At 51.9% G+C, this 14,065-nt stretch overlaps 1 protein-coding gene across 3 annotated transcripts in view; it reads left to right on the top strand.

Annotated features, from left to right (window-relative positions):
- Positions 1–14,065, top strand: part of LOC140431033 (von Willebrand factor C and EGF domain-containing protein-like) — a 633,994-nt gene that overhangs the window by 342,936 nt on the left and 276,993 nt on the right. For all 3 annotated transcript variants that reach the window (XM_072518932.1, XM_072518933.1, XM_072518934.1), the window contains exon 9: positions 7,808–7,936. In XM_072518932.1, the coding sequence (XP_072375033.1) occupies positions 7,808–7,936 (129 nt within the window). The remainder of the gene's footprint in view (positions 1–7,807; positions 7,937–14,065) is intronic.

Genomic DNA, 14,065 nt, shown 5'->3' with positions numbered 1-14,065 from the left:
TTGCGCCCATTCCGGACTTGGACTCTCATGAGCTGATTATGAGGGGTGATCTTAATTGTGTGCTGGACCCGAGGGTGGGCAGGTTGAGGTCCAAATTGATGGTTAGGACAGGGAGTTAGGGGTGTTTATGGAACAGATGTAGGTCCGTGGAGGATTAGGCACCCAGGAGATAGGGAATATTCCTTTTTCTCCCTGGTTCATCGGGTATACTCCCGAATAAACTTTTTTGTGATGGGGAAGAAGGTGCTAGCAGGAGTGGTGGGGACGGAGTATACAGGCGTAGTCATTTCGGACCATGAGCTGCATTATGTAGATGTGAGGCTTGAGTTGGGGTAGGCACAGAGGAGTGGAGATTCGATTCGCGGTTACTAGCGGATAAAGAGTTTTGCGATAAGTTACAATTTGCCATAAAGAATGCTGTGGAATTTAATCAGAACGGGGAAGTTTCTGCGCCCACGTTCCGGGAGGCATTGAAGGTCCGGGAGGGGGTGATTTATTTAAAGGCCCATGGGGATGAGGTGGAGAGGGAGGAGAGCAGGAGGTTGCTAGAGGGTATTGTGACGGTAGACCACAGATATTCAGCAGCCCCGACTAGGGAGCTTTTGACGGAGAGGAAGGAATTGCAGGGACAGTTGGACTGACTGACAACGGGAAAGGCGGTGGATCAGCTTTGTAGTGTTAGGGTGCCCAGTATGAGTACTGTGAGAAGGCTAGTCGCCTGCTAGCCCAACAGTTGAGATGACAGGTGGTGGTGCCGGGATTTGTGAAGGTAAGAGCAGCGGATGTCGGCACCAGAGCGAATCAATAAGGATTTTGAGGTCTTTTATTGTAGGTTGTATATTTCTGAGGCTGGCGGGGAGAAGGCAGATATGGGGTACTTTTTGGATGGGTTAGAGTTCCCAGAGATGGGGGAGAGGAAACAGCAAACATCTAGCTGTTACATAATTGGGGTCAGTCTCTCCTCTGTGTCAGCAATCCAGATCAGCTGGACTATTGGAACCGTTTCCCTGCAAGAGAACAGTACTTCATGGAATGGAGAAGAAGAAAGGGAAGAGTTGACACAACAAAATAAATATGGACCTCAATTTTAACTGAACTGGCCTGTTGGGATGCTGACAGGACCAGTTTGACCAAGTTGAACCAAACCCATTTTTACTTCACATTAAGTCAGATCCAGGCGAAACCGGAATTCTGCCCAATCCTATGGGTTTTCTGCATAGTGAGCTGGGCTAAAATTGAACCCATTAAGTGTTACAATCCCTGGAAAGACTGAAAGCCTTTATAAAGAGGTTTGAATTCCCAATGACCAACTCAAAGAGCACAGCAAGATTTCACATTTTAAGATTGTACTGTGACCAACACACTAAAATCAATATTGACTAAGAAAAACTTATTGTGCAACTAATACACTAAATGAAAGAACAGGTATCCTCACCTTTAACCTCTTAACACAATGGAAAACCCCACACCATGTTTATACGTTATACCATACTCTAGTAGGCATGTAGTCTTGCAGAGGATATTGGCGTCCTAGTGCATGAACCACAGAAGTCTAGTGTTCAGATACAGCAAATAATTAGGAAAACTAATATATGTTATCATTTATTGTGAGGGGAATTGAATACAAAAATAGAGAGTTTATGCTTCAATTATACAGAGCTCCATTGAGTCCACATAGACATAGAACATACAGTGCAGAAGGAGGCCATTCAGCCCATCGAGTCTGCACCGGCCCACTTAGCCCTCACTTCCACCCTATCCCCGAAACCCAATAACCCCTCCTAACCTTTTTTTTTTGGTCACTAAGGGCAATTTATCATGGCCAATCCACCTAACCGGCACGTCTTTGGACTGTGGGAGGAAACCGGAGCACCAGGAGGAAACCCACGCACACACAGGGAGAACATGCAGACTCCGCACAGACAGTGACCCAGCGGGGAATCGAACCTGGGACCCTGGCGCTGTGAAGCCAGAGTGCTAATCACTTGTGCTACCGTGCTGCCCACATCTGGAGTACAGTATTGGTCTCCTTATTTAAGACATTTTTTTAATGGGTTGTAAACAGTTCAGAAAAGATTTGCCAGACTAATACCTGGAATGGGTGGGTTGTCTTCTGAGGAAAGGTTGGACAGGCTTGGCTTGTATCCACTGGGGTTTAGACATAGAATTTATTTACAGTGCAGAAGGAAGCCATTTGGCCCATCGAGTCTGCACCGGTCCTTGGAAAGAGCACCCCACTTAAGCCCAACCTCCACCCCATCCCCGCAACCCAATAATCCCATCCAATCCTTTTGCACACCAAGGGCACTTTAGCATGGCCAATCCACCTAACCTGCTCATCTTTGGACTATGGGAGGAAACAGGAGCACCCGGAGGAAACCCACGCGGACACGAGGAGAACGTCTAGACAACACATAGACAGTGACCCAAACCGGGACTCGAACCCGGGACCCTGGAGCTGTGAAGTTACAGTGCTAGCCACTGTGCTGCTGTGTCACCCGTAGTTTAAAAGCGTAAGAGGTGACTTGATTGAAACATAAAATATCCTTCGGGGCTGTGGTGATGTGCATCAATGTAAATGCATGTAGGCTAGCTAGACACTAGAGGGAGCACCAGAGCCATCACACACACACACTCAACCAAGAGATCAGTTAGATAGGACACAACCAATGGACATTCACGATACACACAGAGGTGACACAACCACAGGAGGGCATTACACCAACCCATATATAAAGGACATGATCTGCCTCTTTCCAGTGGAGACAGAGAGTGAGCAGAGACACAGGGTTGATTCAATATTACACCCACCACGTGGATTGCAGCAACTGGTTAGTCAGTCTGGGTAGCTATAGTAGGATTAGCAGTAGTGTTGAACCCGAGTAATAGAAGTGTAAATAGTTTAATAAACGTGTTGAAGTTATCTCCACGTCTGAACCTTCCTTTGTCAAGTGCACCACAAGGAAGCCGCTTATGTTACACCGAGAACATAACAAATCATGGTACCAGGAGTGAACTGTTTCAATCCATATAGCCATACCTCAGCGTACAGAGACAACCAGCAACGATACCCAGGCAAGATGTTCGAGATCCGGGTTCTGCAGCAGCTCCAGTGCCACGGCGATCTCCGCGAAAACTGACGGGTATTCCGGCAAATGTTTGAAATCTTCCTGGTAGTAGCCGAACTAGAAGAGGTGGCCGATGCTGAAAAGACAGAGCTTCTCCTCACAATCGCCAGTGCCAGAGGAGAAGAAATCTTTTAAAAATTCAAGTTCTCCAAAGGGCAAAACAGGAGTGACTTCCAGGCAGTCCTGGATAAATTCGGCAAGTACTGTGAGGAAAACACACTCCAACCAGCAAGAAAAGGTAAGAGAAGCGCCAGTACTCACCACGAGGCCGAGATCCCGGAGCAGAAAACAATTTTGATCGACGGCCATCTTTCTAAAGGGACTGCACTTGCACAGTTGCGCGAGAAGCGCACAGAACGGGAATGTCCGTTTGTGCATGCGCGAGACGCCGCGCGTGCGCAATCACGAACACAGCCCCGGTACAGGAACAGCGATTTGCGCATGCGCGCACGCTTCCTACGTACGATGTCACATGCATCGTGACGTCAGAGGCCCCGGACCACGACCATTTAAAGGGGAAACATCCCAAATCAAAGAAAAAATATTTTAAAGCCGTAAAACAACTTTCCTTCACCTGGAATAACAGCACAATGCCTCAAATTGAACCAGGAAATGAAATTAACCTCCGAAGAACCCTGCAAAAAGCAGTTACCTACGCCCAAACCGATGATTCCGACCTTCGATACTGACCTTTACATTTTCTCTGGACCTCACGAGCCCAATGCCAGCTCCAACGCAAGCAGTGATGATATGGTCCTAGAAGACAACGACTGAGACAAACCTTTCACCTTGGGAGGCTACCCCAGTATCAAATCCAAACTGCAACTAGACGTGTTGCACATTGACGACCCCGACGACGAGTTCTTTGGATTTGAGGATCTTCAGCCCAGCAGATATGACATCCCGACTCGTGAGTGCAGGATTATGCTGCGGCCTGACATCAAGAGACAGAGAGGGGTACAAGCCCACAGAGAGCGGCCTGCTGCCACACAGAGCGTGGTCCATGCACCGCTCAGGGTTCCCGACTTTACGAAAGAAGACACGCAAGACTCCACACCGCAGTCCTTGCATTAACAAGAAGTGACTCCAGTGTCACAAGCCTCCACAGCGACCTCGTGGACAGACTCCACAATTGCAGAAACGCAAAGACTCCAGAGCGCAGTCCTTGCACACACAAGACGTGACTCCAGTGTCACAAGCCTCCGCAGCGAGCTCGTGGACAGCCTCCACAATAGAAGCAAAGCAAGACTCCGACGCGCAGTCCTTGCAGGAACAAGACCATGAGGGTCTAGCAATCTCCTCTGACCAACTAGCGGCAGACGATGCAATTCTGTCATGCTCAAGTAAACAGCAAGAAGACTATGACAGTCTACCACACTCCAGTGCACAGCAGGACGACCATGACGGTCTATCATGCTACAGTGAAGAACAAAGCGACGATGACAGTCCAAGCCCAAATGAAGGACAACAGCAAGACAATGACAGTCCACCCACATTGTTTGCACCATCAGATGAAGACTCTGACAATTTACCCAACCCAAGTGAACAACAAGCAGCTACTGAGGCTCTACCCACGGAGACGAGTGACGACAGCATCCCACCTCCCATGCAAGATGTGCAAAGTGACAGATCTCAGCTAGTGTGTACAGAGGCACTCGACGATCACTGTGAGACCACTGGTGACTCCAGTGACACCATGATACTTCCACCCTCATTCGCTCGAACCTCTCCACAAGTCAATGCATTCCTGCATGTTCCGACTCCAGACGTGCAGCTTCAAGAAATCTCAGCTGACTCCAGTGAACCTGCTAAGACTCCAGACGGGGAGCATCAACAAACCAACACTGACTCAGTTAAAACAGATCAGACTCCAGATGGGGAGCAACCAAACGCCAACTCTGATTCACGTAAGCCAGACTTTACTCCAGACAGGGAGTGCCGCAACCTCAGTGATGGCATGCTCAGGGTGACAGCAGATGCCACAACGACAGGAGATGGATCACTTAACAATTACACTGGGTCAGTAATAACAAGCAGCGGCTACAGGCCAAGAGGAATACACCAATATTCACCACAGCTATACCCACACATTTTTTCCACACCAGCAGTGCAGCCAATGACAGCTCATGTTGGACAAACCCAGTATTCAGGCATGAAGCAGCCACCAGTCTATGCAGCATATTCTCAAACAGACCAGCACTACAGATTGCCCACTAATGGAATCAAGACCGAAGGAGGACTACCGCAAGCGCAATCTGCACTACAGACTGGATGCCTTAGTTACAGCCCAGGATTTGCTGCACCCCAGCCTGGCCAGACAGCATATTCCCTATCAGATGCAAGGTTCTAGTTTCACACCATCACCAGGTATTTATGCGCGCAGCAATTCTGTTTCCAATTCGACAAGCTTCTACGCTTCTCAGCAGGATCACCCTTCCAGCACAGCATGTGGCCAGAACCAGCATGCACAGTCTTATCCAACTTCAACATATGGCACATCCATGACCTCGAATGATACTGTTGATGGTACCTCTACAACGTCAACACCTTATCAGCTACAAGATGCCATCCGACAGCACCATCACAAACATCGGAAAAAGAAAGGGACTCCAAATCAGACAGCGAAGTGATTTGACAACTTCTTGGTTCCTGAGGCACAGGGATGTTGATGCCGTTCATAACCAAGAGAGACATTTGACCATGATGATTGATGGTTTTTGGACTCACACGAATGATTTGGACTTATTGTTTAATCACTGTTCCCATGACTTGTATATACCTTACCTTATCTACCTGTTCTTTGTTCAATTTTCTCAAAGTGTACAGAAAATATGTAACATATAAAAAAGGGGGATATGGTGATGTGCATCAATGTAAATGCATGTAGGCTAGCTAGACACTAGAGGGAGCACCAGAGACATCACACACACACACACACACTCAACCAAGAGATCAATTAGATAGGATATGACCAATGGACATTCACGATACACACAGAGGTGACACAACCACAGGAGGGCATTACACCAACCCATATATAAAGGACACCACACACATGATCTGCTTCTTTCCAGTGGAGACAGTCAGTGAGTAGAGACACAGGGTTGATTCACTATTACACCCACCACGTGGATTGCAGCAACTGGTTAGTCAGTCTGGGTGCCTATAGTAGGATTAGCAGTAGTGTCGAATCCGAGTAATAGAAGTGTAAATAGTTTAATAAACGTGTTGAAGTTATCTCCACATCTGAACCTTCCTTTGTCAAATGCACCACAAGGAAGCCGCTTATGTTACACCTAGAACATAACAAATCAGGGGCCTTGACAGGGTCGATGTGGGAATGATGCTTCCTCTTGTAGAAGAATCTAGAACTAGGGATCACTGTTTAAAAATAAGAGGCTCACCCATTTAAAACTGAGATGAGAAATTTTCTCTCTGAGAGTCATGTTTCTTTGAATATTTTTAAGGTAGACGTGGATAGGTTATTGGGGGTGGGTGGGATGCAAAGTTGAGGTAACCATCAGATCAGCCATGATCTTATTAAATGGTGGAGCAGGTTTGAGGAGCCAAATGACTTACTCCTATCCTTGTTCATATGTTCGAAGTTTTAATTTAAAGACCAACCCCTCCCAGCATTAACAGGCTATCATCTCCCTGCTTTGCCAAGGTGAATTTCCCAGTGTCCTTTTAAAGGAAGTCTTCTTCACTCAACCCTTTGAAAATAAGAGTGGACTCCAACCAAGTTCCATCTGGTGATTTGGGGCCTCTAAATCTTTACAATCTTTGATCCTTGGTTCATGGGTTCTGCCCCCATCAGACCTTCACTGGGTGGTTAATCTAAAAGAGTCCTTTTCTTCTGCTTGCCTTAGCAGCACCTGTTGTGTGTTCTCTTCCACGGCTCCTCTGGTTTGACTGCCTCTGTGAGTCGGAGAGGCTGCAAATAGCAAGGACAGCTGCTCCTTCCTTTGTGTACAGTTATGAAAGCTGGCACTTGAGTTTCAGGCGGATTTGTCCAGGACCTCCATGACAACCAAATGCCATGGGTGTGTTGCCAGGCTTAACTAGTAGGAGGTCACATGCCCTTCTCCCCTACTCCATTTTACCTTGAATTAAAGGAGACCGTCTTTAGGAAACATCACATTTATAACAAAGGTATGAAGTCCAAGTTTAATTGATCTGACCGTGCTGCCGTTACCCTTGAGAAACTGGCGGTGAGCTGCCTTTTTGAACTGCTGCAGTCTGTGTGGTGGAGGTACACCCACAGTGCTGTTAGAGAGGGAGTACCAGGATTGTGAACCAGTGACAGTGAAGGAACAGCGATATATTTCCAGGTCAAGAGGGTGAGTGACTTGGGAGGGAACTTCCAGGTGGTGGGGTTTCCATGTATCTGCTGTCCTTGTCCCTATAGATGGTAATGGTTGTGAGTTTGGAAGCTGCTGCCGAAGGAGCCTTGCTGAATTCCTGCCGTGCATCTTGTAGATGGTACACATGGTTGGTGGTCGAGGGAGTGAATGTTTGTGGAAGCAATGCCAATCAAATGGGCTGCTTTGTCCTGGATAATGTCAAGTTTCTTGAGTGTTGTTGGAGCTGCACTCATCCACCGTGACAGTTTTATTCTGCTCTTATTTTGTCTTTGCCATTGATCTCATGTGATGACTGTCCTTTTCTTTCCCTTTCAGATGTGAATGAGTGCCGATGGATTGGGGAGAGCCGGGTTTGCCACCATTCTTGTCACAACACCGTTGGCAGCTACCTCTGTTTCTGCCGTTCCGGTTTCCGACTCCTGGCTGACAGGAGCACATGTGAAGGTAAGAGTGAGGAAAAGAAGTACAGCCTCCCCCTAAATTCTGAGGGAGGGAAGAGGAGACATTGGGATGGATTTCACCAACATCCATTGGGGGGGGGGGGGGGGGGGGGGGGGGGGGCGGGGGGGGGTTGGGGAAGAAAGAAGTGGGTATATGTGATTCCAAGACCATGCCCCCATTCCTGACATATGTTTTTTAAGACACTGAATAAAGGTATGGGTCATGACCCTGAACGCTGAACTCTCGATGCTGGCTGCTCCATCGCAGAGCATGGTGGTTGCAGCCACCCCACAATTTGCATGAAGTCGGGATGGTTTCAGAAGGAGGTGTGGTTCACTCCAGCTCAGGAGTGTTTCGAACAAGTTTTTCTCGGTTAGGTCAACTGCAGGTTTGAGCTACCAAGGTGGAGGGGTGGGGTTGGCAGGTGTGGGACTTTGCGTGCAAGGAGCTGTCTGCATTCTCTCAGGTACTGGAGTATACTCTTTTGGAGAAAATGTTGCTCCCGGATGAGGGTGGGTGGGGGGTGTGGGGGGGGGGGGGGGGGGGGGCGGCGGGTGTGGGGGGGTGGGTTGGTGGTAGGATTGGGGGCATATATGGGTGGTTGGGGGAGCAGGGCACAGCCTTAGTGAAAAGGATCAAGCAGAAGTGGGAGGGGGAGTTGGGGAGGGAGACAGGATGGGGACTTTGGTGCGAAGTAATGCCGCGAGTGAACTCAACCTCCTCCTGTGCAAGGACGAGTCTTAAGACCATAAGACATAGGAGCGGAAGTAAGGCCATTCGGCCCATCGAGTCCACTCCACCATTCAATCATGGCTGATTTCAACTTCATTTACCCGCTCTCTCTCCATAGCCCTTAATTCCTCGAGAAATCAAGAATTTATCAACTTCTGTCTCAAAGACACTCAACGTCCTGGCCTCCACCGCCCTCTGTGGCAATGAATTCCACAGACCCACCACTCTCTGGCTGAAGAAATTTCTCCTCATCTCTGTTCTAAAGTGACTCCCTTTTATTCTAAGGCTGTGCCCCCGGGTCCTAGTCTCCCCTGCTAATGGAAACAACTTCCCTACGTCCACCCTATCTAAGCTATTCATTATCTTGTAAGTTTCTATTAGATCTCCCCTCAACCTCCTTAACCCCAATGAATATAATCCCAGGATCCTCAGACGTTCATCGTATGTTAGGCCTTTTACAGGTCTTATACAGTTTAAGGTGTTGCACAGGCCCACATGACTCAGGCCCAGATGACTAGGTCTTTTACGGAGGTAGTGGACAGTGCGAGAGGTGTGGGCGGGGGCTAGAAAACCATGCCCATATGTTTTGGGGGTGTGAGGAGTTGGAGAACTATTGGGAGTCGGTGTTTAGGAACCTATGGCGGATTGTAGGGGCTGAGATGAAGTCGGACCCAAAGGTGGCGATCTTTGCGGTGTCAGAGGTGCCAGAGCTGCTGGAGGGGAAGGGGGCTGATGTCATGACCTTCGCCTCTCTGATTGCCCAGTAACAGATCCTTCTGAATTGGAGGTCGGCTACGCCAACGGGATTATGGCAGGGCTGGGGGATCTGTACGGATTTCTCAGGTTGGAGAAAATCAAATTTGCCCTGAGGGGATCGGAGGGCGGTTTTGAGGTATGGTGGAGGCTGTTCATGGCTATTTTAGAGGAGCTGTTTGTCACGTGGGAGGGGGGGAGTAAATGGGGGGAAAAATTTAGAAATTGTATACTCTGTTGGATGTGAAGGTTGTGTTATTATGTTGAATATGTTTGGAATTAAAAAACCTGTTAAGAAATAGTGTTTTGAACAATGGGAGAAAGCTATTCTGGAGTTGGGAAGCTTTTAACAGGCAAGTTCAAAAGATGTGGCTAACTGCATATTAACATTATGCTGTATGATAAGTTATCCATGTTTTTAATGCAATCATTGGTGATGGAGCTTTGTTTAGAAAGATATGTGACCATTAAATTGATCAACATTGTGAAAGTGAAAAGTCTTTAGATTATTTGTTTTCCAGTGGATACTGTGTTCTTCTGCACAAGTATACTATAAAATAGTATCAAGATACAGATTTTACTGTGTCATGAGTAAGATTTTGTCAATTCAAGTTGCGCCTTGTATTCCCTTACATTGTCAAAGAATTTCTTAATTTCTTTGGCTCCAAACCATTTGGAAAGATAATTAACCCAATGGATTTTTATAAAATAAATAGACAATACTGAACATGGGCAGGATTCTCCGAAAACTGGCGCGATGTCCAGGACATCGGCATCGGGCCCCCCCAAACAGCGCAAATTCTCCGGCCCCGAATGGGCTAGCAGCGGCGTGACGCCATTCGCGATGGCGTCACCCGACGTGGACGGTGACACCGTACGGCATGATCGCTCAAAAGACGCGCACCCCCCACCCTGGAAGACCCGACAAGATGGCCGCCCGCCGCGCAGCCCCGAGGTTCCAGGACCGCGACAACGAGGCGCTCGTGGACGCAGTGGAGGAGACGAGGGAGGCCCTGTATCCCGGGCACGGCCGCAGGGTCGCCCCACGCCTCAGCCGGCGTCTGTGGAGGGAGGTGGCAGAGTCCGTCAGCGCTGTGGCTCTGACACCACGGACAGGCACCCAGTGCCACAAGAAGGTGAACGGCCTCGTCAGGGCAGCCAGGGTGAGTCCCCCCCCCCCTCCCTGCCTGATGTGCGGCACACCCCCAGGTGAAACCAACCCAATCCCTAACCTCTGCACTATACGCGCAACCGATGGCGTGCATTCATATACCTGTCTAACACTGTTGCCTTTTACCCCTGCTACCCACCTGCCCCCCACAGGAGAAGTGCGCACACAACAATAGGGAGCTTGAGAGGACTGGAGGGGGCCCAGCTGATGAGAGCCCATTCACCGTACACGAGGAAAGGGCCCTGGAACTGGCTGGCGGACCTGAGGACGGGAAGTTGCCGATGCAGAGGTCGTGGGCCCACCAGCAAATGAGCCACCGACAGCCCGTCCCCATATCCCCCCTCCCCCATAACCCCCCTCCTCCATATCCCCAATATCCCCCCTCCTCCATATCCCCCCTCCCACATATCCCCCCTCCCACATATCACCTGATCACCGCCTGCGTGTCTAACCATGCATGCTTCATTGTATATTGCAGGAGCAAACGTCGAGGCATCCATCCCCGCAGTTGCCGACCGCCCACAGGATGCCCCAGGGCGACCACGGGATACAGAGATACCCGGACCCTCTGGCATGCGTCACCCGCAGGATGCCCCAGGGCGACGACAGGATACGGAGTTACCTGGACCCTCTGGCACGCGACGCCCGCAGGATGCCCCAGGGCGACCACGGGAGACGGAGAGACCTGGAGCAATAGGGAGATGACGCCCCCGTCTTGTGCGGGTGCGTCGACGCAGGCGTGTGCCACCCAACGACGAGGGGGGCAGCCACAGGCCCCCGTCGCAGCCGAGCCACAAAACCACTACCCAGGACACCCCTACCCAGGACACCCCTACCCAGGACACCCCTACCCAGGAGATCCCTACCCAGGACACCCCTACCCAGGAAACCGAAATACAGGACAGTGACACAAATTGGATGGGTGGAGACGAACCGCCACCCCAAAGTGCCATGGACTCAGAGTCGGACGATGCGCACGACACAACGCCACTGCTGTCACCAACACCCTCCACCATCGCAGAAACACTCACCACGGTTGGGCACTTGAGTGATGAGGCGTCTGGTACACTCACTGGTGCGCACAACACAGCTGTCCTGGTACAGCAGGTGGAGGTAGGAGCAGCAGAGGGGCCTGGAGGTCAGAGGGCATCCTGGCGCAAGCGAACATCTGCTGCCCAGATGGATCCCGGGTTCCTGGAGTTACCACACCCACACACAGATCCGATGCAACCACCGAACCGGAGACGAGCGAAGAGGGTGACGGCCGGCTTGCGGCGGCTGCAGTCGCAGGTGGAGGAGTCCACCCGCGTCCAGGAGCTGGGAGTGGTACTGGTCATGTGTGCCACCCAGGCCGACACCGCACAGGTGGCATCTGCGGTGTAGGCAATGGGTGCGACGGTGTCAGACATGGGGAGCAGTATGCGAGGCCTGGGGCTTTCCGTGCAGGCGGTGTCTGTGGCCCAGGACATGGCTGCCCTCTCACAGGAGGCCATGAGCCAGCGCCAGCGGCAAATGGCAGAGGCGCTCAATGCCGTGGCCCTGTCTCAGCAGGCCATGGCCCAGTCTCAGCAGGCAATGGCCCAATCCTTGCAGGCCATGGCCCAGACTCAGCAGGCCATCGCTGAGGGCATCGGCGCCATTGCCCCTGTGCTAGCCGGCGTCGCACAGTCGCAGACAAGGATGGCCAACTCCCTGAGCTCCATGGCTGCAAACCTGCAGACTCTTGTCGATACCAGCACGGGCCTCCAGGACTGGCGGCGCCAGGTGTCGGAGGGGCGCGGATGGCCGGTCCGTTCACACCGCTGACCCATGTAGAGGCCTGGGGGCCATTGGGCACCCCGAGGGAGGAGGAATTGCTGGCGCCCGTCCCTGGTCCCCCTGTAGGGGAGGTCCAGGAACACTGCAGCACCTCGGACTCCCCCCCCCGCCACCCCCCCCCCCTTCCGTCCCAGGTGCTTTGCGTGGGCAACGGGCAGGACAGGCTGGCAGCTCGCCATCCCAGTTGCCCGGGCCGCAGCCTGGCCCATCTAGGCCAGGACGCCCCAGGAAACGGCCGCCAAAGGGATCCGGAGTCAGAGGGCAGGAATGGCAGGAGTCCACCTCCAGTTCTGCTGTACTGTCTGTGGAACCATCTAGGCATAGTCAAAGGTCCTGTAAGGCCAAACAATTAGACACTGAGTAAGTTGACACGGGTGCAGGGCACAGACGAGTTTTAGGGGCTAGGGCACGTGTATGCACTGTTGTTAAAATCGCTATAACACCTACAGAAGCTGTCTTTGTGCTCTGTCCGAAGCGTGCGGGGGTGTCATGTACATTGAGCGCCTGTGTGTGTGAGGGGTGGTCTTACGTCGGCCTCAGGTGAGTCTGCCCCCTTCCCCCTGGGCCGCCCTCACCATCCCCCCGGGCAGAGGACGGGACCGTGCGCTGCAGTGTCACAGCCGCATGCAGGGATGGTTTGGGTGGATGGTGGTACTGTGGCCATGGGTCAGACATTGTCCAACGATGTGGAGCCAGGAGCTCATTGCAGAGCCGGTTGTCATCATCCTCCATGGCCTGCAATAGACACGCTTCCACTGGTGCCCGTGAGAGCCCGGCCGTCATGCCGCAGGTGGATCTGCAAAGGAGGGGTGGTGTGCATGCCGGTGTTTGGGGGGGAGTGAGGGTTCCGAATGGGTGGATGGGTGGGGGGGGGGGGGTGGTGAGGGTGTTCGGATGTTGCCATGGTGTGCGGTATGTGGCCATACTCGCCGATTCCCACGCCCTCTAGTAAGTGAAGCGGGCGGCTATCAGCTTGTCCCGTGCCCGCTGGCCCAGCTGGTAACGGTGGACAGCCACCCGCCCATGTCTAGCCCGTCTGCCCTGACCATTGCCCCCATCCCCCTCATCTGGGGAGGACTGCGCCTCTTCCTGCTGCTCCTCCACTCCGCCCTCCTCTGCCTGCGGCACATCGCCCCTCTGCTGGGCTATGTTGTGCAGGACGCAGCACACCACAATGGTGCGGCCGACCCTATCTGACGGATACTGGAGGGCACCCCCAGAGAGGTCCAGGCACCTGAAACGCATTTTGAGCACGCCAAAGCACCTATCACACCTCTTGTCGCTGCATGGGCATCATTGTAGCGGTTCTCCGCGTCATTCTGTGGCCTCTATATAGGCGTCATCAGCCACGACCGCAACGGGTAATCCCTGTCGTCCAGCAACCAGCCCCTCAGCCGGGGGTGGCGTCCCTCATACATGCCGGGGATGGAAGACCGCGACAACACGTATGAGTCATGTACACTTTCCGGGTACCGGGCGCAGACGTGCAGGATAATCATGCGGTGATCGCAGACCACCTTGATGTTCATGGAATAGATCCCCTTCCTATTGGTGAACACGGTCCTGTTATCTGCAGCTGGCCGCACGGCGACGTGCATCCCATCGATCGCGCCCTGGACCATGGGAAACCCGGCCACGGCAGAGAAGCCCACGGCCCG

Source organism: Scyliorhinus torazame, chromosome 10, assembly GCF_047496885.1.
Source record: "Scyliorhinus torazame isolate Kashiwa2021f chromosome 10, sScyTor2.1, whole genome shotgun sequence".
NCBI classification, from domain to species: domain Eukaryota; kingdom Metazoa; phylum Chordata; class Chondrichthyes; order Carcharhiniformes; family Scyliorhinidae; genus Scyliorhinus; species Scyliorhinus torazame.
Note: the sequence above shows the minus strand (reverse complement) of the source record. Positions and strands in the feature narration are given on the sequence as shown.